Consider the following 26369-nt stretch of genomic DNA (forward strand, 5'->3'; position numbering starts at 1 on the left):
CCTCCCTTGCAAAGGCTCAAAGGAAATCAACCCAAGGAGAGTACACCTCCCACGAGCAAAGGCAAGAAGATGCCCAAGTGTCTACTGTTACAGTGTCCCAGCATATACAATGCCTTTGACGTAACGGAAAGCAAGGAAGAAAGAGACAAAGATGGGCAATAGCTCAGGATGAAGCTACCTGGCTCACATCCCACTGAAAGCTAGGCTGAGGAGGAGGCTTGTCCCACCTCAAAGCCACTGAAGCCCACCTGCTGGTTACATGAGGGAAGCAAGCAAAAAAAGGATAAAGAGAAGCTTTGTCATGAGTCACGCCCACATGATGTTTAGCCATAGCTCTAACGGGGGAAGAACAGACAATTGTCCCATGCTACACTGTCAAAGAGAACCCATGTAGACCCCCCCCCCACAATCATGGCCTGTACTTCTCAGGTGCCTGGTCTCTCACCCCAGTCAGACAGGACAGGTGATGGGCAATTCCCAGCAGACCAACACATCTTCATTCTGAGAGCTGGTTATTTATAGCATTGGCAACACCCACCCCTCCCCAACCCCATCCAAAATGAAAGCATGAAGGATGACACAGATGACTCTGGGTAGGTACAACTACTTTGTCTCCTCCTCCACTTCACCATTCTTTCCTTCCTCTCCCCTGGTGGGAGAGGTGGATTGGAAGGAGCTCCCCCCACATTGAATCTCTCAATAAAGTAACCTTCTCCAAAGCCTAAATATTAGGCTGATCCTACTGGAAAAAAAAAAAAAAAAGCCTGAGGAGCTTCCCTCTGAAAAATACACCTCCTATGTACAGTATTGCTTTTGCTCACAGCCACAGAGAAAGGGATGTGTGGAGCAGGTAGAAACTTGGCCTGCATACAATGGAGAGCTGTCCCTCCTTCCCCCTTGCGACCTCCAACTCTGTTGTCTACTCCTTCTCCACTGATGTGGAGCACTTGGAAAGGAGTAGTGCCAGGAGGAGGAAGAACTATGACCTGAATGAAAGAAGACTGAGTCCTCCAGATGAGGTGTTCGTATGGTCAGACCTGCATCCTGTCCCCCTGGCCCCTAAGGATGCTACAGGAAATGGGCTGAATGCTTGGGGGAAGCACCGGTGGATGCTGGATCTGTTCCTGATCTCTGCTCCTTAGGCCAATGCCACGTGGACCACGGTGGCTGCCTAGAGAACATAGCTCCTCAAGACAGACCCCACTGCTTGTGCTCTGAAAGATGTCTGTGCTGAAGCAGTCCAGCTGGCTACTGCTCAATTCTTCACTTGTAGGCACATATATTAATTCTATCCTGGAATAAATATTGAACTTCCAGAGCTGTGTCTTGAAGCAAAATCATTAGAAGTGTGGAGCAATGTCAATACGAGCTCTATCTGAGATTCACTACTGCCATCTAGGTGAGGCTTTAAAGACATGTTTGATGCTGCAGACGGAGCACAAAGGTAACTGAAAGTACAGCAGGACCAGTGTTCAGAGAGCCCACTGTGGCCCCAAACAATTGGAGGGTGGAAATGGAGGCAATTCTCCCATCTTTGCTCACCTTCCCATCTGAGCGGGAAGTGAAGACCACTTTGGACTGTCTACTGCCCACTGCACGCAGATGTGATGTCTGGACACAACAGGTGCATTTCTTTTTGAGGTTCCTGCTCTGTTCCCACATGCACCATCAGGTCAGAGGAAGGGAGGGGGATGCGGCAGTACCCAAGAAGTGAAAACACCTCTGCATGGAGAAGAAGTGGCCTTCATGGCATCGTCTCCCTGCTCTGCTCCCTCAAGGCCTCTTGCTTTCATCTACAACAAAACCTGTGAAAAGCTCTGAATTTTGATTGTACCTGCAAATATTCCTCCTTCTCATCCCACTCTGTCTCACCCTGACTCGCAGTGAGGAGCACCTCCTCCCCCATCCCTCCCTCCACCCTCACATGTCTGCATGGCAGCTCAGCCTGCCCCTTCCACCCTCCCCTCCCTGAGCCAATTCAGATGCTCCTGCAGCACGGAGCAGCACCACCTCGCCTATGAACATCCCACTCCCTCTCACCTCTTCCCTTCCACCTCTGCTGTAGCCCCTCTCTCCTTCTGTCTTCCAAGGAAGAGGGAGAGAGGGGAAGGGGGGACCTCCCTCGGTGCCAGATTTTGGAACAATTTGGTGCCGGGTATTTCTGGGGGGAGGAGAGGAAAAAGGCAATGGGGAGCACTTTTTCTTTTTGTTAAAAACAATAAATAAAAACAGATGACCCAGAAGGCTGGAGCATAGCTGAGAGCCAACTCCTGCGCCACTACGCACGCGTCTGGCTCGTGCCTCGGCTCGCTGCCGGCAGTGGGAAAGGGGGCAGAAGGGGAAGGGGACGGGAAAGGGGCATCGGCGGCTCAGTAGTTTTGCGTTTGGTACCCCTGTGTCTCGGTGTCAAAAGCATCTGCTGCAGGGGGCTGCTGATACGTCCCCACTGCGTCCGTCGCATCCTCTTCGTTCGTGTAGGGAGCGTAAGGCATGCCGGAGTCCTGGCTGGGGTCCATGTAGTCCTGGGAGAAGAGGGCCGAGTCGGCACCCAGCCGGAAGCGCTGATACGCCAGGAACGCCTGGCCCACCTTCAGGAGGATGGAGAGAGATGGGAAAGAGAGAAAGGGGAACGTGCCGAGAGAGAGAAATAAACAAAGAGGGAGGTTAGTCATGGTTATGGGTTAGTACGTGAAGCTCATCTGGGGGACAACCCCATAGAATTAGCAGGGGCATGTGGGCATCTGGACTCCAGCAGTCTTCCCAGAGCATCCCCTGCAGAGGTGAGCAGTCTGGTAGGCTGTGAGCTGCCCCTGGAGGCAGGGTTTGGAGAATGAGGGCTGGGAGGAATAGAGAAAACACAGCAAGGGGCGTAAGGCATCTTCTGGCTGAGACATAAACTGTCATCAAAAGAAAGGCACGAGTGTTATGCAGCATTAGTTAGGCTAAGGGAGAGAAGGGGCAGAGGAGGAACACACAGCTGGAGCCAAGTGCTCAACAGCTTCCTCCATCTGCACCCCTCATCCCCAGAATCCTCGCCAGTGAGGGGAGTTATGGCAGCAAGGATGGGGAGTTGGGGAATAGTGTGTTGTATTCTTCCTGAAAAGTAATGTCTCTGAGCCGTCGGAAAGCCAGAAAGGTGAGGAAGCCCTGTGAGGAGAGAGAGGGGTGGGGAGGAGGATCAGTGAGGAAGATCAGATCAGAGCATTTGAATGAAATTGAAAAATAAACACAAAGATCTGGGGAAGAGGTTGCATTCAGCCACCCGAAGCCCACGCATCCAGGAGGACCCTGCAAGTGCTGAGAACACCCCCCTCCAATAGGGTTTTTGCACAGGCCTTGGTTCCCATCATGCCTGCTGCTGGAGCTTGAGAGATGCTGCTGCTTGTCTTCGTCTCTAAAGGTGGGGATCACACTGCTGTCCCTTGTCCCCACTGCTGCCTCGGTGCAGCGCTCAACTACTGCAGTCACAGGTGCAGACTGCATCCCTAGAGATGGGAGGGATGCAACTGCAGCCTCCTGTGGCCACTGAGGACATTTCATGTGAGCCCCTAGCCTGCAGCTCCCTTCTCTGCTTAGCATCGGTGAGTTACAAGTGCTGTTTTTATGGACAGGAAAATGCTGTGTAACTGCTGCCCATGGGGACCCATGCTGGAGCAACTCTTGAATGATGGGCCTCACAGTATAGAGGTGTGTTGGAACAGTGCTTGGAGAGCTGCAGCCTGTGGGAAGCCCATGTGGGGTCAGTCTAAGAAGAACGTTATCTCACGGGAAGGACACACGTGGAACAGGTCGAGGGAGTGACCACAGAGGAGTGTCAAATGACAGTGCTATAGACTGACCAGAGCTCCCATTCCCCGCTCCTCTTTGCTGCACGAGGCAGAGGAGGTAGGTGAAGTGGATGGGGGGGAAGGTATTTTTAGTTCATTTTTAGTTCTCACTGCTATAATCTGTTATTAGTATACAATAAATACTACTAATCTCCATATGCTGAGCCTGTTTGGCCTGTGACGGTAACTGGTGAGTGAGCTCCTTGTCCTTCCCTCAACTCAACAGCTTTTTCCAATGTATTTTCTTCCCCTGTTCTTTAGAGGAGAAGGTGGCGTGGTGGAGCTGAACTGCCCCAAATTACCACACCAGGCTTCTGGCCTAACTGCCTCTGCTCCTGCATTTCCTTCCCCAAAGCCATGTCATTTCCAGAGGGAATTGCTGGACTTGTCACCTCCCACTCCCCACAAGCCATTACGACTGCAGAGGACCCTCAATCTGACATTGTGGTTGCTTTACTCACCCAGGTGAAGATGGAGAAGAATGAGAATGTGATGGCTGCTCGGGCTGCATCTCCTCCCTCGTTCATTGGGTTATCCTCTTCTTTTGAAGCTTGCCACTGGTTAGTCAGAAAGCAGAAGCCAACAAACCAGAGGAATGCCCAGAAGGCTGCAATGGACCACCACCAGGAGGGGACAGAAATCAAGAAGGTGTGTGTGAGCCCAACATAAAACACATCACAATGGTCTGCAAACTACAACCCCACACAACCCATCATTGTGCTGCAAACTGGGCCATGTGCTGGTCATGCTGGCTTTCTAAGCCCAAGTGAGCTTGCACATTCACTGAGGTACCCTATCAAGCAGTGCTGGGTCCCACCCCTTCTCTGCCCTGTTGGCTGTGTGTGGGACTGCTAGGCTAAACAGAAATCCTTGACAAATTCAGATGCAGTGATCTTGCTCCACTTGTAGTCCCTTCATACCACTGGGGATGGAGGGATCTAGGTAAATTGAGCTAAGCCTCCGGGCCAGAGAAGATCCTGCACAGCTATCAGGATGAGGAACGCCAGGGATCTGGCAGCAGCCCACCATCAGCAGCAGGACAGCAGGGAAAGGGCAGAGAAAGCTGGCTGGGAATCTCACCCGAGACGCCGATGTCTGAGAGCACTGCCTTCTTGCGGTCCTTGACGCTGCTGATCTGTGGGAAGTAGGCATCCAGAGCCAGGTAGAGAAGGCAGCTGAGGAAGGCGAGGACACCCACGGTAATGCCATAGTTGCAGGCGTTGCGGTTGCGGTTGAAAATGCAGTGCTCCTCTGACTCGTCCAGGCGGTTCACATACCCCTCATTGACAATGGAGCCAAACACCACAATGGAGAACACCTGGGGCACAAGTACAGGAACATCAGGGCAGGTCGCTCTGGACCAGCTCCACGGAGCATGGGCAAGCCCCCATCCCACTGCCTCGCCTCAACTGTGGCAGTTTAGCAGAGGTGGTTTTGTTTGATTTCAGAGGATTAGCTTGAAATAGGGCGAATCTAGATGGAGCCTGTTCATCCATCTGATCCAAACTGATCAGACTGCAGGAAGGGTGGCTTCCAGCAGACAGACGGGGAGGCGATGCAGAGTGTAAATGCAGCTACAGCTTTGGTGCGGGTGCCTGCGTGCAAGGGCTCCCAGCAGCAGAAATCCGCTTAGTCTACACTTATTTTCCCACCCACTCCTTTCCCTTCTAGGAATTCCTTGTCTCACTACCCATTTACACACTAATTTTATCCATCTGGCTACTGTGCTCCTTTCCCTTTTCTCCTTCCCGCAGCCCCAGCTCCTCCTGCTGTCCCACTAGGCACCTGCTCCCCCCATCTCCTTGTCCTCTCCCCACTGCCCTGCTTCAGCCCAGCCCATGACACTCCCTAACCTTCCCCAGAGATTTTGCAGGAGAAGCACCACGAGTCTTCCCTACCTGCCACCGACACAGCAGCAATGCATTACGTTAAATCAGGCAGAATTAAAGATGAGGCCAGGTACAGATGCCTTAATCTGCACCTGCCTATTTAACCTTTGCTCATCAAATTAGCCTTTGCCTCTTGCTGCTTGGCCAACCCTTTGACACAGCAGGAAGAAGACGTTAGGAAGGAAGGAGAAGGAAGGAGAGAGGGAGGGAGATGATGATGATGAAGGCAGCATGCACATATTTCCCTCTGCAACCCAAAAAGCAAAGAAGCAGCTGCTTGGTGAGTTCAAGAAAAATTGAAGTGCTGATTAACACCAAGCCCACAGACAATCTCAGGCTGCCCAGAGAAGCTGTGGATACCCCATTTCTAGAGGCCTTCAAGGCCAAGTTGGATGAGGCTCTGGAAAGCCTGATCTAGTGAATGACAGTCCTGCCCAGGGCAGGGGGTGGAACTGGCTTTAAGGTCCTTTCCAACCCAAACCATTCTATAGCTCATTGATTTCCCACTAGTGGAGTGGATGTCCCAGTCCCATAGCCCAGTCTCTGCTCCTTTACCAGTGGCACCTCTGTACTCAGGACTGGTGAGGCCGCACCTTGACTGCTGTGTTCAGCTTCTGGGCTCCTCACTCCCAGAAAGACACTGATGCCCTACAGCATGTCCAGGGTGGAGCTGTGAGGGATCTGGAGCACAAGACTGATGGGGAGCAGCTTGAGGAAACTGGGGTTGTTCAGTCTGGAGGAGTTCAGGGGAGATCCTATCACTCTCTACGATGACCTGAAAGGAGGTTGCAGTGAGTTGGGGCTGGCCTGCTCCCAGGTAACAGAGATAGGATGAGAGGGAATGGCCTCAAGGTGCACCAGGGGAGGTTCAGACTGAATGTTAGGCACAATTTCTTCTCCAAAAGAGTAGTGCTGCAGTGGCACAGGCTGCACAGGGAGGTGGTAGGGTCACCATCCCCGGAGGTGTTGAAAAACTGTGGATGTGGCACTGAGGACATGGTCAGTGGGCATGGTGGGGATGGGTTGATGGTTGGACTGGGTGATCTTAGAGGTCTTTTCCAACCAAAATGATTCTATGATTCTATGAACACCTAAGGCATCAGCCTCCTGGTACTGGGACTAAAAAGTGGGCACTTGGTTTTCTTCAGCACTAGGCAGAAAGTGTATCTTCCCTCTGGAAGACAAGAACCTCCAAAGAGAAATAGTCTGGTGTTGACTTTTGGTTTAGGGCTCAAAAATGGTAAAATGTCAATTCTCTGAGTCAGGTCAACCCTTGCAACAAGCTGCAATTGAGTCTCTGCTTGTTCATTTTGGGTTGAGTGAACTTCTAACTCCCCAGGGACACTTCTGTTTACTCTGCTCCTGCCTTGACACACATCTCTCTTATCTCAGCAGGGTTTGCTGCTGACCTGGAAGGGCTCTCCCTGAGCAAAAGCAGCAGCATTATTCTTTTTAGTATTTGCTCCTTCACAGCAATCCATGTCAGCACTTCCTGAAGTATCAGCTGAGTGCATGAGACCAAAGGGACTGGCTGGAAAAGACCACTAAGATCAACTAGTCCAACCATCAGCCCATCCCCACCATGCCCACTAGCCATGTCCAGTGCCACATCCACATGGTACTGGAGCACCTCCAGGGACGGTGACTCCACCACCTCCTTGGGCAGCCTGTGCCACTGCAGCACCGCTCTTCCTGGAAATTTCTTCCTAACATCCAACCTGAACCTCCCCTAGAACAATTTCAGGCCATTACTTTAAGGCCATTCCATAGGTCAGGAAGAGAAGCATGGCAAGATGTCTCCTTACCCTGATGCTACCTCCCATCCTCACTCCCCCGGGGGCTAAGCCCAGAGGTTTTACTGCTTTGCAGTGAGCCCCAGCTGTGTCTTGGCACAAGTAGGTAGGTGTAAGCTCGCTGCCTTTGCAAGGCGTCTCAGACCAATTAAACACTTAATATTTCCTAGGCTGCACAACCTGCATGTGTGCCAAGATAATCCAGGCAGCAGGTGCAGTGTGAATGCCTGCCTGGATTATAAACAAAGCGTCACAAGCCTGCAAGAATAAAGCATTTATGTTTGTCATCAGCACATCTGCATCACTTACAAGAAATGCCAGCCACCCTCCTTCCCCTGTGCATTGCCATTCCTCATTATCCGACGGACTGCAGCATCCCCATTTTGTACTGCTGCCTGGTGGCATGCAGGGAAGCCCAGAGCTGGGCACCTTGTAGAGCTGACATAGACAGAGGAATCAAAAAATGAACTGCATCCTGCCATACAAAGCCTTGTTTTAATCCTGCCGGATCTACTCTGGCCAGGCAGAACCTGCTGAGCATCATGTGAGGTCTGTGCAATGCGCCCATTCCCATCCCCAGGCATCATGTGATGTGCCCCGGCACTGCACTGGGATTTTCCGGCACCTCCACCCAGGAATTTGCCACAGTTTCTTCCCCAGAAACCCTGTGACACCCCCAGCAGGGACAAGGCTGTTGGGCTGATGTGCTGCCCTCCAGCCATGAGCCCTGCTGCTTCCTCCCTTGCTTTATTCCATTAGGGAGAGGAAACAGTTTGGTGACATAACATCACCCGTGGGACTTCAAATCCAATCCACCTCAGGCAGAACGAAGCAATGACCTCTCCCATGCTGATGTGGCAATGAGCAAGAATAAATCTATTTAAAAACATGAGGACAAGGAAGAGCGCAAACGACAGAGATGATGGGGTTTTCATCTGCACTCATTCACCCGCAAACACAGCTTCTGGAAAGCTTCAGAGAGCCCTGCACAGACATGGATTATTATTATCATCCCCATCGTCAAATCTGCTTGCATTTCACTCATTTTGAAGAAAAACACACGCAGCTCTGAGTGCGTGTGGGAGCAGCAGCCTGAAAGCAGGAGGCCTGTTTAACCCCCAGCATTCTGGTGAGCCCTGATCCCAGAGCATCACCCACCCCTGTGAGTCCCCCCTGCCTTTCTCAGCTCCCAGAGGCAGCCCTGGCCCAAAGTCATGTGGCACCCGCTTCTCAGCTGAGCTGGAGCAGGTGATGCTGGGGGGAGCAGCTCCGCATCCCTAATTCCTGCCCTGGGATCAGAGCAAGGCTCTCCCTTCCAGGCAGCTTTGTTCACCATTAACCCTTCTGCTGCCAAACCTTCACCTCCCCTCCACCATGCTGGGACCACACATTGCACCTTTCTCCATCAGGGACTGGCCCACAGGACCCTCTGGAAGGATTCACTTTTATTTTAGAGCAACCACAGCCATTTGCTCCTGCTCTAAGATCCTCTTCGGAAGTGCCATATGCAGCCCCAAATTGGCTGCCTACATCCACCACTCTTCTGTTGCTCTATCCCCAAAGTTCTCTCTCCATGCATCCCACCAGCACGCAGTGACCATGGCAGCTAAAGCCATCCTAAGGGCACACAGAAAGGGCAGGAAGAAGGTGGGAACTGTAGCTGGCCCCAGACTCACCTGCCTCAGTGCTAGGACAGCGTTTCAGTTCACACTTTATTTATTTATGGAGTTGGTGCTACGTTCAAAGAGTGAAAGTTGTGTCCTTCCCTTGGTGTCGAGCTGCTCTGTTGGCCAGCTCTGTGCAAAGCATAAGTGGAAAATTTTGCTTAGCAGGTACTATTTTGGACAAAGCCAGCCACAAGCAAGGAGGCAGTAGGGGAACAATGCCTTAAAAAAGCCTCCAAAGCATCCAAGTAACCTGAGCTTGTTGGATGGGCTCTCCAGAATTGCTAACCTTGTGCCATAGCTTAGCATCCTCCTTTCCAAATCTACCCCATCCCTTCCTCCACCCAAAGCCAATCTGCTTCTGATCCCATAGCCCTTCACTGTTGGCAAAAACCAGCATGGACAGTTGTTTGTACAACACCCTACATTCATCCACACCTCGATGTCGTAACCAAGTCTGCTACAACAAAGCATGACCTGAGCACAAGGTCACTGCCTTGGGAAGCAAGCATGGGATGTTCGGCTCCTCATTTAAGCTCGTCACATGAAAGTGGCCACAAGGAGCCTCCAGCTTCAATCATCCCAGCATCTGAACTCCCTCACAGGGAGAGAGACGGGCAAAACAGCCACAAACTTACATTTTTTGAGTGAAGTTCCACCAGTTCACAGATGGGGGCTGGAGGTGTTCAAGAACCGTGTGGATGTGGCACTGAGGGACATGGTTAGTGGGCATGGTGGGGATGGGATGACTGTTGGACTACACAATCTTAAGAGGTCTTTTCTAACCTTAATGATTCTATGATTCTGTAAAGGTTCTGGTGCTCATCACAGCCTGAGACAGGACTTCAGCACCCATCAGGACCCTTCTGGGTCTCAAGGCAGGAAGACAAATTCAGGACTAAATACATGGGAGGGAGCTTGTGGCTCTCTGGCCAGGAAAAGCAGTAGGAGGAACCCATGGCTGGGAAGAGAAAAGGGGGATGTGCCACTCAGGACAGCTTAGCCAGGTCCTGGCTTACCCACAATGGGATGTGAACTCCTCAGCCCCATGCAAGGCTGGTAAGCCCCATCCTGTCCTCTGCCAAGGTCAGAGCAGCAGCCATGGGGGAACACAGTGGAGAGACGCTGGTCCTCAGGATGTGCTCCTTGCTGTGGGCTCCGAGAGCACTGAGATACTCCGTAGCAGAGCAGGTGCCTAATAAAAATCCTGCTCTCTCTGCCTCACCTTTGGGAAGCCAGAACCCCGCAGTGCTCGAGAATGAAGTCATGAAAGAAAAAAAAAAAAAAAAGGAAGGCAGAAAGGTTGAGAGAGAGAGAGGAAATTCTGCCATAGAGATTAGAAGCAGGAGAGCCTTTGTAGGTCACACTCCATCCATCATCCTCAAGCAGGCACGGGGACAGAGCTGTGTGCCCCACCACAGCCCCAAGCCAGGTGTCAGTGAGTCCAGACAGACGGGCAGATACCTGCATTAATGACATTCTCAGCCATCCCAGGGCTCTGCAGCCACTCTCACATCACAGCACCCTGAAGGACAGACAGCACCCCCATATCCAGCTTCAACTCCCCGTTCCCCTCTCCACGCTTATTTCACATATTTTATTTACTCTGCCCCGCGGTTGCCAGCACGCATGTGCTCTCTGTCCTCCTCCTGCCCTCCCTCCCTCCTCCGCTCCCAGCTCAGACCTCAATCTCTCCCGCGCCGGCTCCTGCCGCAGCTCGCTGCCTTAATCCCAATGACCTTCGTGCGGAGAAGCGCGGGGCCGGCGGCCATGGGATGGGGGAACGCGTTAGGAGAGCAGCAGACCGAGGAGGGAGAGGAAGAGGAGGGAGCACAGACCCCCCAGCTCACCTCTGCCACCCCGTGTATCCCAAAGCATCAGCCCCGGCCTGCTGCCCCCGCATCCCATAACCCCCCCCAGCCAGCGGGGAGGACACATGGATCCACCCCCACACGGATGGAGACAGAGAGCCCGCTCCCGCTCACCCCATCCCTCCCCCGGGCCGCAGCCCGCACGGCCCAACGTCCCCTGCGCATCTATGGGGGTGTATGTATCCGGATGGAGGTATGTGCCGAGATCGGCACATCTGGAGGCAGATGCGGGCGTGCAGATATACGCACGGACAGACCCCTACGGAGCTGTGTGCGCGCGGCCGTGCCTCTCGCGTACATGCGGAGCGCTATGCACGCACGCACGGATTACAGGCAATATCTATTACAGCGAACCTACAACGCATGCACTTTGAAGCAACACGATAACGAGCGTTATATAATGGCACACCGCACGCGGAGAGATAACCCTCGCGTGTCTGCACGTGCGGGGGGAGCCGACGGCCCCGCCGCTCCTCCCCGCACCCGCGCCCCAAGTGCGGCTCCCCCCATCCCCCACTCTCCCCGCTCGGCTCCGCGGCCTCACCCAGGAGAGCAACCGCAGCAGCGTGTGCGGCTGCCGGATGAAGGCCTGCGGGTCGAAGGCGCCGCCGGCTTTCCCCGCTCCGAAGGCGCCCCCGTCCATGGCGGGGCCCGCGGTGTGCTGCTGCGCGGGGGGCTCGGCGGGGCCGCGCCGTGCCGTGCCGTGCCGTGCCGAGCCGAGCCGGGCAGCGCCGCGCCTGGCAGCACGGCGGCGGCGGAGGCGAGCCGCGCGCTCCCGCCGCGGGGCAGCGCCGCGCGAGTGCGCGCACTCCCCTCCTCCCCCCCCCCCCCACCTTCCTCCTCTCTTGCCGCCGTGCGCAGAGCTCTGAAGTGGAGAGCTTGCTTACCCGCAGTTATGTGGTGTTAGCCAGTCAGCACTAGAGTCCGGGACTCTTCGTGGGGTGTCCCCAATGGTCAGCTACCTCTGAGGGGAGTGGGAAGAGGTTTGGGCTCTTGGGGGGTATCTGGGAGATGTCACCGCCGTCAGTGAGATCCCTATACTCTCTACTCCATCATAGATGGCTTGAGTTGGAAGGGACCCTTAAAGGCCATGCAGTCCAACTCCCCTACAATAAACACCCACAGGTACACCAGCTGCTCAGAGCCCCTCCAGCCTGACCCTGGGTATCTCCAGGGACGGGGCATCCACCACCTCTCTGGGCAACCTGTGCCAGAGCCTCACCATCCACGTAATAAAACATTTTTTTCTTTTACCCAATCTAAATCTCCACTCTTATAGTTTGAAACCACTTCCCCTTGTCCTGTCCCAATAGACCCCGCTAAAGAGTCTGTCCCCTTCTTTCTTACTGCCCTTAGATACTGAAGCACCCCTACAAAATGGCAGCAGGCACGGGGTGGCCGTTCAGTGGGCAAAAACACCATGCACCACATCTCCACTGTGCCAGCCACACCTCCAGCTCTTCTGAGAATCTGAGTTCAAAGGCTGATGAAGCAGCATGACAGGTCAGACCGCTTCTGGGCCTGTCACCTCCAGGTCATGCCTGAGCACAGCCAGCTCTGTGGGGAACGTGCTCAGCTTGCTCCAAGCAAGGGTTGGTGTTTTTAGCAGAACCCATGAGCCAGCCATGTGACCCAGCTGCTCCTTGTCTTCAGCTCTCAGAGTAGGGTCTGGCTCTATAGGTTGGTGCTTGCCTCAACTCTTTAATTAATGTTTGCAGTAACTTGATATAACCATTGTGTGCAGCCCTTCTGCTGCCATCAGCATCCCAGCAGTGGGAATTTAGGTGGCTTTGGCACGAGGTGTGCTGCAGGGAGGAGGTGGCTGGCCCAGTGGACATCACCAGCCTGGGGAACATTGCCCCAGTGATCTCCCTGCAGGATACCCCTGATGTCCCAGACACCCAGCCCCAGGATGGCAAGCTTTGGGACTTCTATCAGGCTGGTTTTGGCTCCTACTCTGGAGCTCCCCACTCCCTTTGCTCTCCATCCACAGGGTAGGTGTCCTGTGTCTCAACCACATAAAAAACATGATAGCTACACACTGACCTTTGTAGCTGCAAGCAGTGACTGGTTCACTGTGCTTTTGCTGTCCAGATAGCCCTTGGGATTAAAGAAGAAAACCCTACAAACCCCATACCAAGGATCATAGCCACTTCAGGGCATGTTTCAGCCAGAGTCATGTGTCAAATCAGTTATCCTGCAATTGCACTCACACTGTTTCAGTTCTAGGGAAGTCTGAGTTTCTACAGTCTGGTCCTATCCAATTTCCTGGTGCCCACGGAGGGACAGTGAATAATTTATCTCCCATCCTCCAGCTCCCTTCCTGTTCAGGTTTCATCTCTGCTTTACCCCTGTGCTGATGTTTCCGTGCAACAGCAGAGCCAGCATCAGCAGTACATGGAGCAAGAGAAATAATGTGTGAATAGTACGAGAGATAAGATCTCCAGACAGGCTCACATAAGCCTTATTTTTAGTTCCTTTTCTGAGGCATAACTTTAGCACTTACAATGTTGATATTGTTTATTATTAACTCAGCAGTAGCACAGAGAGGCCCTAATTGAGTTTGGAGCTGTGTTGTACTGAGTGCCATGGAAATACACAGTGGGACACAGCTCCTGGAGAACACACAATCTGCTTGAGAACGTGTCCCTGCGAGAAGGAATTTATTTGATCTCCTTTGATGTTTTGAGATATGCAAATAAGCAAAACGGGTGCCAATGTCAGCAAGAAAACCTATTTTATCTTATGAATTTTTAAATCTTGTGTTTCCATTTCTTTGTTGTTCCTGTGTTTCCTCACATTGCCTAACATCTTTTTTTTTTTTTTTTAAGTGCGATGAAGATTTCTCAAGCATCATTTGAGTTACAGGTCATTAGAAGATTTATTTAAGAAGTTGCAGGTGTTTTACTATATACTTTCCTTCTTGGTTGTTGTTTTAATGGAAATATAACATTGTCTGTTATTACCTGTAAGTGTGTACACACATTTTTAATAAACTCAGCAAGGTCTTTAATAGGTGGTTTTTTTTTTTCATGGTTCTGTCACAGAAGCTTCATTCCAGGAAAGACTTTCTTGGTTCATTGCATTTTCTTTTACCTAAGGCACTCTGCGGTGGCTGCCCTGTATATTCAGTGCTGTGAAAGAAAACCAAAACCATCTGAAACTAATTCACAAAATTCTGCCAATTCAGATCTCCAAGCCGGCTCAGCAAACTTCGTTATGCTGTGACAACCGTGGGCAGCTTTGAATAAAGCTTCCAGCAGCACAGCCCACCTCTGCCTTTGGCTTTCCATTTGCGTGGAAGCTGGTAGGCAAGTTACAAATCAGCAACTCCAGCAGAGCTCCCACTGCTCCCCACCTTGTGTTTTCCTGGGTTTCGTAAAATCACTGAGGTTGGAAAAAAAACAAGTCAAACTGGCAGCCTATCTCCACCATGCCTACTGACTGTGTCCCTCAGTGCCACATCCACATAGTTCTTGAGCACCTCCAGGGAAACTGACCCCACAGCCCCCCTCCGCAGCCTGTGTCACTGCAGCACTGCTGTTTCTGGGGAGAAATTTTCCCTAATATACAACCTGAATCCTCCATGGTATAACTTGCAGCCATTAACTCCCCACAGGCTGAAGCCGTCCCAGTACTGGCTTTTTCCTGCTCCTCATGATACTACCCAAAGTGCAAGCAGAGGAGCAGAAGGCCATGCCAATGCGATCCTTCTTCTATGACACTGCTACAGTGGAGGTGAGTTGTGCATTCATGGTGGAGTCACTGTCCCTGGAGGTGCTTCAGAACCGTGTGGATGTGGCACTGAGGATAAGGTCAGTGGGCATGATGGGGATGGGCTGGAGGTTGGACTAGGTGACCTTAGAGGTCTTTTCCAACCTTTAATGATTCTGTAGATCCACACAAAGGCCACATCTGCATGGAAGAGGCTGCTACACTCCTGTTAGGAAAATTTCTGCTCCAATAATCTAGCTCAATCATCTTTATCCCAAGAAAAGAGTCTTCAGCTCTCTTTATTCAAATCAAGAGAGTCCACAGGGGTATATTTTGTAATCTGGGTTCAGAGTTTGTTGTTTGCCCAACTAGAACACCTTTGTGTCCTGTAGTCTCACTCTTTGTGCTGTCCAGCATCCAAGATTTACACAGAGATGCTAAAGCCAGCATCTCCTGCCATATACTTAAGAGATAAGTTTGTGACTGAAATTCTTCTCAGCTTTATCTTGTTTTGCAGGGACCCCCTATCCTTCCTTTGTTCTTTCCCAATTTTATTTAACAAGGACGCCTTCTCCTTGTTTTGCCTACACCCTACAAAGCCTTACTGCTGCCCAGAAAACGCAAGTTAACGCAGAAAGAGTGACACAGAGGCAGGTACGCAGGAACAGCGGTAAGAGCTGCCAATGTCCTCCCCGGGACAAGATAGCACTCGCAATGTCGGTGCGAACCTGCTGCGCCTTCGCTACCATTCTGACCCCGCTCCTCTCCCGTAGCTCTCCCCGCTCTCGCGAGATCTCTCACGCAGCATGGCGCGTCACCGGGGGGGCGGGGAGAGTATAACTAGAGCGGGAGCGGACCGCCTCGCTCCTTCCGGTCCGGCGCGGGGACGACATGGTGGGTGTTTGTGGTGGTGCTAGCTGGGCCTGGCTTTGCCATCCCTCGGGTATCGCTGCCATCCCTGCCCCGGTGGCTGCCGGGCCTTCACCCTTCTATCCCCGGCCCCTGCTGGAGGTGGTGCGGAGCTCGTTTTGGGGCTCCCTAAGCGGGCGAGGCCTTAGCGTGGGGAAGCGGGCGGGCCCGGTGCCCGCGGGTGTGGGATCTCTGGAGGGGTGGTGGGCAGCTGCAGGCGCGTGGTCGCCGCTGAGGTTTGCGTACCTCTTTCAGAACGGGATGGGTGTTTTTGTGAGGGAATGCGGGCGGTACGGGCCGCTTGCCGACGTAGCCGGGCCGCAGCGTGCTCCAAGGTCAGGAGCACTGATCCCAGTGTTCAGAGTGGGAATTTGCTCCCGCTTGAATGGCACGGCCGTGCAGGGCCGAGCGCCTAAAAAACTGCCTAACGATGTCTCTTGCAGCCGTGACATTGAATTGCATGGTGGAGCATGTCACTCCCGTGCAGTGGTATTGTGCTGGCAGCCTTCAGTCCTTCATAAGTGTCAGAGCTACGTTCTGGGCCTCACCACAAGGTTCATGATCCCAACAGAAAGCCTTTTTGAAGGCTGTTGTTAAACTTCTTAATGCAACTTAAGTAGTAGTAGTGCATTTTTTCAAAGCCTTTTTTTGGTCGTTATCATCTTTTTATTGGGTATCAGTGAACCTCGGAGGCAAGTGTTGAATATTTATTTTCTCTTTTTTAGTCTCACCGCAAATTCTCAGCCCCCAGGCATGGGTCTCTGGGCTTCCTGCCCCGTAAGCGCAGTAGCAGGCACAGGGGTAAGGTGAAGAGCTTTCCTAAAGATGATCCCAGCAAGCCTGTCCATCTCACTGCCTTCTTGGGGTACAAAGCAGGGATGACCCACATTGTCCGTGAAGTCGACAGACCTGGATCCAGTACGTATGAATGCTTCCTTTCGTAGAGAGGGTTTTCATTATGAATGGAGAAGGATAACTTCTTCCCACCTGGATGCCTGCCTGATGCAGGGGGGTTGGACTCTTTGATCTCTAGAGGTCCCTTCCAACCTCTGTAGTTGTGTGACTAGTAGGTAGCTCTGAATTTTAATTTTGTTTTAGATTCACTTTCTTCAGTGGGTGTTTGCTGAGTGGGTTGAGGTATAAAGCATCCCATTCCTACTTCATCAGGAGGGATATTCTGGCAGCAACAGTTTGTGTCTGGCAGTGATTGCCTTATTAGTGGTCCTCTTTCTGACAGGTGTGACAAGGAGCCTAATGTTGTGGTTTAGCTGTTCTCTAGCATGCTACTTAAGGTTTTTTCCTGATGGGCAGGCATAAGTAAATCACCTGCATCATTTGAGCCTGTAGTTGGGGAGTGAGGAGCAGAAGGTGCTTAACATCTGCTGCTGGTGTTAACCTGTATTTCTGTCTTGCTGCAGAGGTGAACAAGAAGGAGGTGGTTGAGGCAGTCACTATAGTAGAGACTCCTCCCATGGTCATTGTGGGCATCGTGGGCTATGTGCAGACTCCACGTGGTCTCCGCAGCTTCAAGACCATCTTTGCTGAGCACATCAGCGATGAGTGTAAGCGTCGCTTCTACAAGAACTGGTGAGAGAGCAGCACTTCCACTTGTTGACTTCATTTTTTTTTCCAGACTGTAAATTATTGTAGCGTACCTTCTTCATTCAGCTTTTCCACAATTAAGAGTTGGGCCTTGATGACCTGGTGTAATAATATGGTGTGCTGGAGCAGGGTTTCTGGGGAGGTGGCAGCGTGTGCTGTTCTTGACACGGGGTGGCAGTGCTGGTTTTGGCCTGAGCTCTCTGTAACAGGCTACATATGATGATACTTCGACGGGCGGACAGAAGGAAATCGCCTCTGGTGCTTGTTGTTGAGTGTCGAGTCCTGACTGTAGCCCTGTTTTCTCAGGAAAGGGGAGGATGAGTGCTACTCTTGATTACTGTTCCGGGCACTGTTGTTAGGATTTGAAGTATGCACGTTTGCCTGAGTACGGCTCCAGTGTGTCTAGAGCTTACAGCTTGTTTATGAACTTTGCAGGCAGAGAAAATGTCAGAGTAGTGCAATAATTGTCTCACGGGTGTTACAGTGATGACCTTTCTGTCAGGCATAGCTCAGGTTTACGGGGGGAAATTACAGTGTTCTGAGCAGATTGCAGTCATCTGACGCAGTTGCTTTAAAGATCTGTTTTTCTGTTATTGTTCAACATCTCTCTACAGTCCTTTTGTCTTCTGTACTGTGAATATTAATGTGCTTTGGGATTCATGGCAGCTCCGCTCAGCTTTGGCAATCTTGCCTTTGTCTGATGAGCTCCAGGCTCCGCTTGCCAGTGGAAAAGATTGCTTAGAAGCTGGCAATGAGCCACAGCTGGCTAAGGTGGCAGCTCCTTCCGCTCGTCCCCCTTCCCTGGGGATCGATGAAGGGCTTAGCCAAACCTTGTCTCTGCTCTGCTCCTGAAGGCACAAGTCCAAGAAGAAGGCCTTCACCAAGTACTGCAAGAAATGGCAAGATGATGAGGGCAAAAAGCAGTTGGAGAAAGATTTCAATAGCATGAAGAAATACTGCCAGGTTATTAGAGTCATGGCTCACACTCAGGTAAGTTGCCAGGATTCGGGTACATGGTGTTGAAACAATTGAGATTGCAAGCATAAAGCTTGGTCCATCTCAGTAGTGAGGTTTCTGCCCACCCCACAGTGATAACTGTTAGGCACACAATAAATGCCAGCAGTCTTCATTCTGTATGAAGTGTACACTCACAGTGTGCATGAGTAGCCTTGTGGGGAACCACAGCAGCACTCAAAAGAGGCTGAACTGTAATGGGCACTCCTTGGACTCAGTCTTGTGCTGATGCCAGGCTCTCAGCTCAGCTACAAATGGAAACAAACCGGGTACTTAACTATATACAGTGTTTGTGTGGTTGTGGAGTTCAAGGACTGGAAACACTCAGGCTTTCAGTGGCTTCTGCTCAGAGGAGGTGTACTTCTGAATGGTGGTGGTGTCTGCCTAGCTGTCAAATGTTACGTCAGGCTTTCTTGAGGTGTAATTAAATCTATGAGTTGGCTGTAAGCACACTACGATGTCTGATTACAACTTTAATAGAACTAGCTTCCAATGTTAGACAGCAAAGACAACATTGCAGCTGCTGTATCTTGTATACAGCAGCTACTTATATCAATCCCTCCATTCTAAATGTGAACCATAATTGTAGCTGCTGTTCAGTTGCAGAAAAGATCAGGCCAGGTTCTGGAGTGATACTGGAATAGTTGATAAAGGGTCGGTCTGAAAGAACAGAAACTAAATTTCATCGTGTTTTCCAGATGCGTCTGCTTCCCCTGAGACAGAAGAAGTCTCACCTGATGGAGATCCAGGTGAACGGTGGCACTGTTGCTGAGAAAGTGGATTGGGCCCGGGAGAAGCTGGAACAGCAGGTTCCTGTGTCCAGTGTCTTTGGCCAGGATGAGATGATAGATGTCATTGGAGTCACCAAGGGCAAGGGGTATAAAGGTAAAACACGTGCAGGTTCTCTGTGGTCAGGGTACATACTTTATTAAAATCCTGGCCTTTAGTTGTCACATCTGTGTGGGCCAAGGGCTGAGGAAGAATTGCTGTCGCTGTTCGGTGATGAAACCATGGAATAAGCGCTGGGCACAGCGCCTGACATCCGTGAGGAGTCATTCCATGCTGCCTTCCTTCTGAGAACACCACTTCCAGGGGCAGCCAGGGAGGCAGCGTGGGCAGTTTTAGGGACAGTGTGCTTCAAGAAAAGCAGTTAATTCCTGGAGTGCGTGTCTAGGCTTCCCTTTTATTGTTCAGGGACAGTGGCTCAAAAGGCCTCCTAAACCTAGCTGGACAATTAAAGGCATCACAGCTTGTCAGGAGGCATTAATGCTGCTTGTGTTTCTCGTTCCAGGTGTTACCAGCCGTTGGCACACCAAGAAGCTGCCCCGCAAGACTCACCGGGGTCTGCGCAAGGTGGCCTGTATTGGTGCGTGGCATCCTGCCCGTGTGGCTTTCTCTGTGGCCCGTGCTGGGCAGAAAGGGTATCACCATCGTACTGAAATCAATAAGAAAATCTACAAGATTGGCCAGGGTTACCAAATCAAGGATGGAAAGCTGATCAAAAACAATGCATCGACTGATTATGACTTGTCTGACAAGAGCATTAACCCTCTGGTGAGTTGTAACAGCTGTGTGGGAAGAGATGCGTTCTTCTGAGGCAATTGGGTGTGGTACAAGATGTGAAGTGATTGAATGAAGAGCACTTGAGGAAAAACTTGGCTGCTGTGGGTGGTGGTGCTGCTGAGTCATTCTCAATATTGACTTGTGTAACTTCTGCTTACTGCGTTTAATCTTTGGCAAGCAGTATCAAGGGATGATGGGATTGATGCTCATGTAAATAAGGAATAACTCAGCTGTGATAGCAGTTTTTTTTGACAACCTCAGTGTTGTTTAACAGAATCCACATAGCAGCAAGTAAATTGCTGTAGTGAGAAACTTCATCAGTGAAAGACAATAGAAAAAATGGGGATTTCAGTGGTGGTAGGAATGGCCAAGTCCCAGAATTGGTGCAGGAACCTCAGGCTGTGGGTACATGTAATCACTGATCTCACCTTACAGCGTGCACTGACTGTGTTCTCCCTACCCAGGGTGGCTTTGTCCACTACGGTGAGGTGACCAATGATTTCATCATGCTGAAAGGCTGTGTTGTTGGGACCAAGAAGAGGGTCCTAACCCTGCGCAAGGTAAGTAGGGCAGATGTCTGTCAGATGGGTTGAAACAGCTTCTGTTATGTGCATTACCTCTGGTTTGAGTGTCTTTGTTCTTTCTTTTGCTGGTGTGGGCTGACTGCTGTTGTATGAACTACAAATGTGAGCTGGCTTACTAGTAAATGCTTTGTGTGTAATAGCAGCTGCATTACTTAGGTCAGAGTAACTTAGTAACACAGAGTTGTTATCATGGAGATAAGGAGAAAGTCACTAGCATTCTGGCAAGTTGAAAGGGTAATGCTGCTGGACTCAGCTGGCATCTCTCTTTGTAGTCCCTGCTTGTGCAGACCAAGCGTCGGGCCCTGGAGAAGATTGACCTGAAGTTCATTGACACAACCTCCAAATTTGGTCATGGCCGCTTCCAGACAGCTGAGGAAAAGAAGTCTTTCATGGTAAGAGCACTATCCAAAGCTGACGAGTTTGAGTGTTGCACATATCTTTGTGTTGGCACTGCCTTTGGCTAAGAAGGCTCCTGGTGGTGGTGTTTGCAGTAGCCTGTGGGTGGCATTTTCAATTTGGCACCTGAAGAAGTGGAACTGAAGTCCCTCTACCTTTTCAGTGTCAGACCTTAGCAAGGGCAGTGTGCTGGTTGGCAGCTTGGTTGATGAACAAGAGCTTCCCCACTAGATGGCACCAACGTTTCTTAGCTACTGAATTCGAAGTCTGATGTGATGCCACCAAGTTCAGCTTTCCCCTGAAGCTTTTGGCTTCCAACAGGTGGCATCATTGAGGACTTGTATTTGTAGTAAGAGGGGGAGAGTTTAAAAAATGTAATAAACCTTCAGAAAGGTGATGGGGATGTTATGTGATCATCAGTGAAGTAGACATTTACCATTTCTTTTTCTTTTTTCCCTCTAGGGACCACTCAAGAAAGATCGTATTGCAAAAGAGGAGGCAGCTTAACCTGTAGAACTGTCTCATGCTCTGTGGCCCGTGTGCTCTCAGACCAAAAAAATAAAGATTTTAAAGAATTAAACTCTGTTTCTTGGTTTATGTATAGCAACATCAAGTCAGGCAGTCTGGGTGCAGGTCCTGTGTATGGGATCAACCAAAAATGTCCCATTTGTGGATACTCCAATTGTACAGGATTCCTGTGACATGTCAGAAGCTGTCACTGCTCTTCTCACATGGTGAAGACTTTTGTGCAGAGTGCTCTGTGTTGGTTGTGTGAAGTAATGTGGAATACCTTGGTGACTGCAAATGCTGATCCTCTACCTGCTGGCTTGGGCTCCTTCCCATTGAACTGTCCTTAAAATTAAACTGCTATAGGCAGTTGGTCTATCAGTGGGTTTTATGCGAGTGGCTGATGCTGGCTGTTGGGAGCCTTTCTGCTTCCTTGTGACAAGTGTAACCTGTGTAATAAACTGCTTGGTGATAGGAAAGGGGCCTGGCTGGGAGGAGGTGATATTTTCATCCTGATCCCTCAGCCTATTTCTGAGGAGGGAGTGCTGCTGCTGGTGTTGCGTTACTGGCAGGCTGAAAATACTCTTCTGGTCTTGAGGGTGCAGTTGGGCTGCTGTTCTCGGCTGGGTTTCCTGGTGAAGGACTGGAGATGCAGCTCTTGTGCACACACTCAGCTCTGTACAGCAGGAGCCCTGACAGGCATCGCATTTATGGGAGCTGTGGTGTTATACCAAGAAAGGCAGCACAGCCCTGAGAGCCTGGGTGCCTCCAGCCACAATAGTGAGATCACTCATGCTTCGGGCCATAGCCTGACTGAAGGCTCATGTAAATTTAGATAACTGTGCTGGTGTAGCCTTTGCTGCCCATAATTGGAGAAGAGGCTGTGATTAAGGCAATAATCCTCCAGATTTACACACCAAATGAACCGGTGCGTGGAGCTGCTCTGAGATGCATCCAGTGCAATGCTGTTTGCTTTGATAGGAATGGGAGGGGGAAGATAGGCATAGAAAATACTTCTCACTGTGATGCCTAAGAACCTTCTAAGAGTTAAAAGGTGGCCGGGAGGAGAAAAAACATTTACCTTGTTTCCCTAGAAACCAGACTCCATGACTGCACAATCCGGCTGGCTCCCTGTCAGCCTCGCTTAACGCATGAACCTGTTGGCTGCTTTCAGCCAAGTGTAACAAGAGAGGTCTCATCCACCAATTTCAACTTTATTTTTTTTCACAAGTTCCCCTCAAATTGTCAGGCAGGTAGAGCAGAGTCCTAAATTGGTAATCTTCCAGTGCAGGAAAGAGGGGTTTCCAATCAGCAGCCATCTCGAGGTGATAGCTTTACGAGCAGCTCTGAAGATGGAGGTTTCCCTGTCCCTTAGAGAGCCTTGCTCTTTTTGGTTGGCTGCGAGTTGTTCATTCTATAGAGCATACGCAGAGCACTTAGTGAGCTGTACCTGCTGCTGCTACTTGATCAGACCAGTCTGAGACATCGGAGGGGACTGGGATCAGCAGTGAGGTGCTGGGGATGAAAGCCCGTGATGAATTATGTGCTGCTAATTCTGCCTCTTTCAAAATCTCTGAGACCTTCTCAATTTACCCAGCAGAACCTCTTGGCGGGGTCTCCAGAGGCAGCTGAGAAGCTGGTGAGTTTATTTCAGAGCAGTGGTGACAATGGGGGGAATTTTTAGTCAAATTAGCACCTGATTAAAAAGGAGCAGTCCTGAAGAAATGCCATCCATGTTAGGGGGGTCAGTGCCCATCTCATGGCAGGAGCTCTTTCATTCATGTGGGGACTTGGTGCAGAAGCTTTCATTGGTTTGTGCTCGAAAGTGATGGTTGTTTGCTGACAAAACACTGGGTGGGTAAGAACTGCAGTGCACTGCAGAAGTATTTTTTAATCCTTTCTCCTCCTGAAAACTTGGGGACATCCAGCGTCAGGAGGTGGCGCTCCTCCCTCTGCAGATGGTGGTGGCAGAAGGTGACCATGACACTTGTCCCTATGTCCAGTGGGGCTGGTCTGGGGAAAAGCCCCACTTGATTGAGAATTGGTCACCTAGGGCTCCTTAAAATGATCAGAGGCTGCCTGGGTACTGAGCACCACGCTTAGGTGCGAAGCCACTGAGATCCTGGCAGGGCCATGCAGATGTGACAAGCTGTGGACCACCAAGCTGTGCTTCTATCATGTGGGTCTGACTCTCATCTTCTGAGCCTTCCTGCTTTGACAAGCCTCCAGCCATCCACCCACCCACTCCTCCCTCCCTTCCTTTCTCTATCCCTCCCCCCATCCATGCATCCATTCATCCCTCTGCCCATCCATTCATCCCTCTGCCCATCCATTCCTCCATCCATCCAGGGTGACAGGGACAGTCAGTCATACATTGCAGGTCATACATTGGTCCCCAAGCCAGGGGACAAAAAATGGGCTTCTCTGCCCTAGAGCCAAGGTGATTATTATTATTATTATTGCTGTTACTATTATTTTAATTACTTATATTCACTCTGAGCTTTTCCTATCTCTGCCAGCCCTGTGGGGTGGGGGGTGTCCTGCTGCTCGATGATGCTCGGGGCAGACCTGCTGGTCCCTGAGCTGTGGGGAGCAAGCAGCACCGTGGGAACATGCCCAGCCCCAGCTGGACCGCTGGGAAGTGGGACCGGCTTTCACCCCCAGCACCTGGAAGCCCCAGCACTCCCCAGCTGCCAGCAGCACAGGGGTTGGGACCGGGGCGCCGCTTTCACAGCTTCCCGCAGCACATCTGGGTCGGAGCTCTTCCCAGCGCCTTCCCTCGCTGGAGATGAAACGAGGTGCAGCTGTGACACTCCGGCGGAGACGTTAGAAGTGTGTGAGGCTGCCCGGGGGGCACGGAGTGGGTTCAAGTTGGGGGTCTTGGCTCTCACAATGAGCTCTGCGAGCAGCCCAGCTGACACCGCGCCTTTGATCCGGGTGACAGGCGCTGAGCTTCAAGTGCGCTCCACATGGAAGAGGAGATCATGAAAATGCCCTGGGGTGGCGGGGCTGGGTTCACAGAGTGCACACTGAACCCAAAAGCACGTGTCTGCGGGTCGGCGTGGGGAGGTTGGGGGATGTTGCTTCCCATCCCACTGCCTTTTCCAAATCGCTGTTTGCTTTGTAGAGACCCTGAGTACAATGAATCCCAGCCCCTGGCTGCACACTCAGGGGCACCCCAAGGTGCTACGGGGACCTCAGACTCCAGCCCCGGGTACAGCACTACTCACTGGGGTGACATAGGACTTACAGGAGGCCATGTGGCTTTTGGAAAGCCCCCAGAAGCCAGCACCGAGCTGGGAAACCATGTAGTATTGCTGTGGCAGCCATGGGATGAAGCAAAGAAGACTAAATATATCCCTCACCACACCACTGTTTCCATAAAGCATGGGCTCAGGGCTGGGACGGCTGCCGTGAGGGCCCCAGATTTCCTCAGTGCCATTCTGGGGCTTGATCTCATCAACCACCTTGAAGAGCTTTGGAGGCTGACTTCAAGCAGCTGCGCGTGGCTGTGGATGTGCCCGCTGAGCATCCTCCTGCCTTGGCTGCAAGAAAACCCCTTCAGTTTTACTGATGTGCATTGCTCTTATCTGCCACCATTGTCTGGGTCTGGATGGAGCCCAAAGCCCATTTGTCCCATTGGGAATAGACCAGCCACCGGGCTGGGAGATGCTGCTGGCAGGAGGTGTTTATGATCTTTGTTTAGTTACAGAGAGCCTGGACGCCCACTGCCACTTCCCTACACACAATGGGATCAAACGACTCCAGGACATTTCCTCACTCCTTGTGGATGAGACTGCTGTATCTGCAGCCCTGCTGCAGCTCCTGCTCTTTGTGGGTCCCGCACCTCGTCATTGCCCTGGCTTGCAGAGGGCTGTGGAGGATTTCTTATTGGCACTACCTCTGCCCCAAAGTGGGGGATTTCCTCATTTCCTACCCCTGTTTCTGTTTTCAGAACCTGTGGGCGAGGGGAAGTGGTGTTGCTCATGTGGAAGAAATCATGTCACCACCTGCCCCCAGGGCAGAAGATAAAACACCCACCGGTGGTGCCCTGCCCTTGTTTTTGGGAGAATGGAAATCTTCACACCTCCCCCACTATTGATGGCAGGCCCTGGTACAGACTTTCCCTGCCCTGTGTTGGACCCCTGCAGATCTGTTCTTGGAGTGGAGCAGGAGCATCCTCATGGCACAACCAGCTGCTTCATCATCTCATCCCAACCTCCTCCTCCTCAGGATGCCCTCTTTGCAGTCTCTGGGTACCACGGAGTCCAAATCCCACTCCCATCTGCTGGTGGTGTGCCTAGGAGAGGAAAACATTTCCCCTACGCCAGCTTTGGGAATACAAAAAATATGAATAGTCCCTTTTTTTTTACAGGCAGCTTTCTCTCTCCCTCTTGTCTCCACCAAGGGTTAAATCTCCTCCCGGGTAATGTTTAACCTAACTCATTACTAATTAAATGGATGACTTCAGGCAGGTTTTGTTATCGTCTTGGAACACCTGATGCATGTGTCACCGGCAAGAGTTCTGCTTGTCTCAAGTTCACCGGCAATCCTTGAACTCTCAATGCCTTCTCTCCTCTTGTCCTGTAGCAGCAAAGCCCAGACAGGTGGGCAACCCCCATCCCCAAATTCCCTTTGCGAGGGGACACCACTGAGATGGACAGGATGGAGCTGAAGCATGGGCAGCCCCACACTGAAGGACATTTCAGCCCCACTGAAAGCCTCAGGGCTGATTGACATCATTCTCATGCTTTAAGGTATAAATAACCAACCCGGTAAACAAAGGAAACTCCCCATGAAGACCATGTAAGGCAGAGCCACCGTTGTACCATTTATTTATTAGCTCACCATTGCTATTTCCTGCCTCTGTTGGTTAGGGACCTCCTATGTTGGCCAAAAGTCAACTTTTCCTCCCTCACCGTGAAGTCACAGTAACCCTTAGCTTACAGCTCTGGCTCTCAAGGGGTGCACCAGACTTGGTCCTGGTCCTAATGAGGACCTCTCTGGTGTCCTTCCAAGCCATAGTTCTGGGGGAG

The 26369-nt window shown here is 51.4% G+C and overlaps 3 protein-coding genes and 1 non-coding gene across 5 annotated transcripts in view; 2 read left to right on the forward strand and 2 right to left on the reverse strand.

Moving 5' to 3' along the window:
- The window catches only part of MGAT3 (beta-1,4-mannosyl-glycoprotein 4-beta-N-acetylglucosaminyltransferase), an 84986-nt gene that overhangs the window by 42337 nt on the left and 16280 nt on the right, over nucleotides 1–26369 (reverse strand). The window lies entirely within an intron of this gene.
- SYNGR1 (synaptogyrin 1) lies at nucleotides 715–11741 on the reverse strand. Of its 2 annotated transcripts, none has more exons than XM_065742906.1 (4): nucleotides 11589–11738; nucleotides 4908–5145; nucleotides 4289–4434; nucleotides 715–2588 (listed from the first exon to the last, which is right to left on the reverse strand). In XM_065742906.1, the coding sequence occupies exons 1-4, from the start codon at nucleotides 11685–11687 to the stop codon at nucleotides 2370–2372; spliced, it is 702 nt and encodes a 233-aa protein (XP_065598978.1). In that variant the 5' UTR covers nucleotides 11688–11738; the 3' UTR covers nucleotides 715–2369. The 2 variants fall into 2 exon arrangements, with proteins under 2 accessions (XP_065598978.1, XP_065598979.1); XM_065742907.1 differs by lacking the exon at nucleotides 715–2588 and adding an exon at nucleotides 2727–3147 and having other exon boundaries at nucleotides 11589–11741.
- Nucleotides 16392–21406, forward strand: RPL3 (ribosomal protein L3). Its single transcript, XM_065742913.1, has 8 exons — nucleotides 16392–16585; nucleotides 17086–17254; nucleotides 18124–18259; nucleotides 18982–19168; nucleotides 19575–19837; nucleotides 20311–20406; nucleotides 20703–20822; nucleotides 21289–21406. The coding sequence occupies exons 1-8, from the start codon at nucleotides 16546–16548 to the stop codon at nucleotides 21331–21333; spliced, it is 1056 nt and encodes a 351-aa protein (XP_065598985.1). The 5' UTR covers nucleotides 16392–16545; the 3' UTR covers nucleotides 21334–21406.
- On the forward strand, nucleotides 19275–19367 carry LOC136053387 (small nucleolar RNA U83B). Its single transcript, XR_010622647.1, has one exon. It is a non-coding gene; the product is annotated as a small nucleolar RNA U83B (small nucleolar RNA).

This window comes from Cyrtonyx montezumae, unplaced genomic scaffold (assembly GCF_038088225.1).
Source record: "Cyrtonyx montezumae isolate F1298 unplaced genomic scaffold, pur_monq_1.0 scaffold_3, whole genome shotgun sequence".
Classification (NCBI taxonomy): Eukaryota; Metazoa; Chordata; class Aves; order Galliformes; family Odontophoridae; genus Cyrtonyx; species Cyrtonyx montezumae.

Excerpts from the sequence above, each read along its gene's own strand:
- SYNGR1 (XM_065742906.1), bottom strand. The coding sequence starts at position 11,687 with ATGGACGGGGGCGCCTTCGGAGCGGGGAAAGCCGGCGGCGCCTTCGAC. Across the intron at positions 5,146-11,588 it reads TGCTGCGGTTGCTCTCCTGG|GTGTTCTCCATTGTGGTGTT; the intron begins GTGAGGCCGCGG and ends CTTGTGCCCCAG. Across the intron at positions 2,589-4,288 it reads TCTTCTCCATCTTCACCTGG|GTGGGCCAGGCGTTCCTGGC; the intron begins GTGAGTAAAGCA and ends ATCCTCCTGAAG.
- RPL3 (XM_065742913.1), top strand. The coding sequence starts at position 16,546 with ATGACCCACATTGTCCGTGAAGTCGACAGACCTGGATCCA. Across the intron at positions 17,255-18,123 it reads CGTCGCTTCTACAAGAACTG|GCACAAGTCCAAGAAGAAGG; the intron begins GTGAGAGAGCAG and ends CTGCTCCTGAAG. Across the intron at positions 18,260-18,981 it reads GAGTCATGGCTCACACTCAG|ATGCGTCTGCTTCCCCTGAG; the intron begins GTAAGTTGCCAG and ends CGTGTTTTCCAG.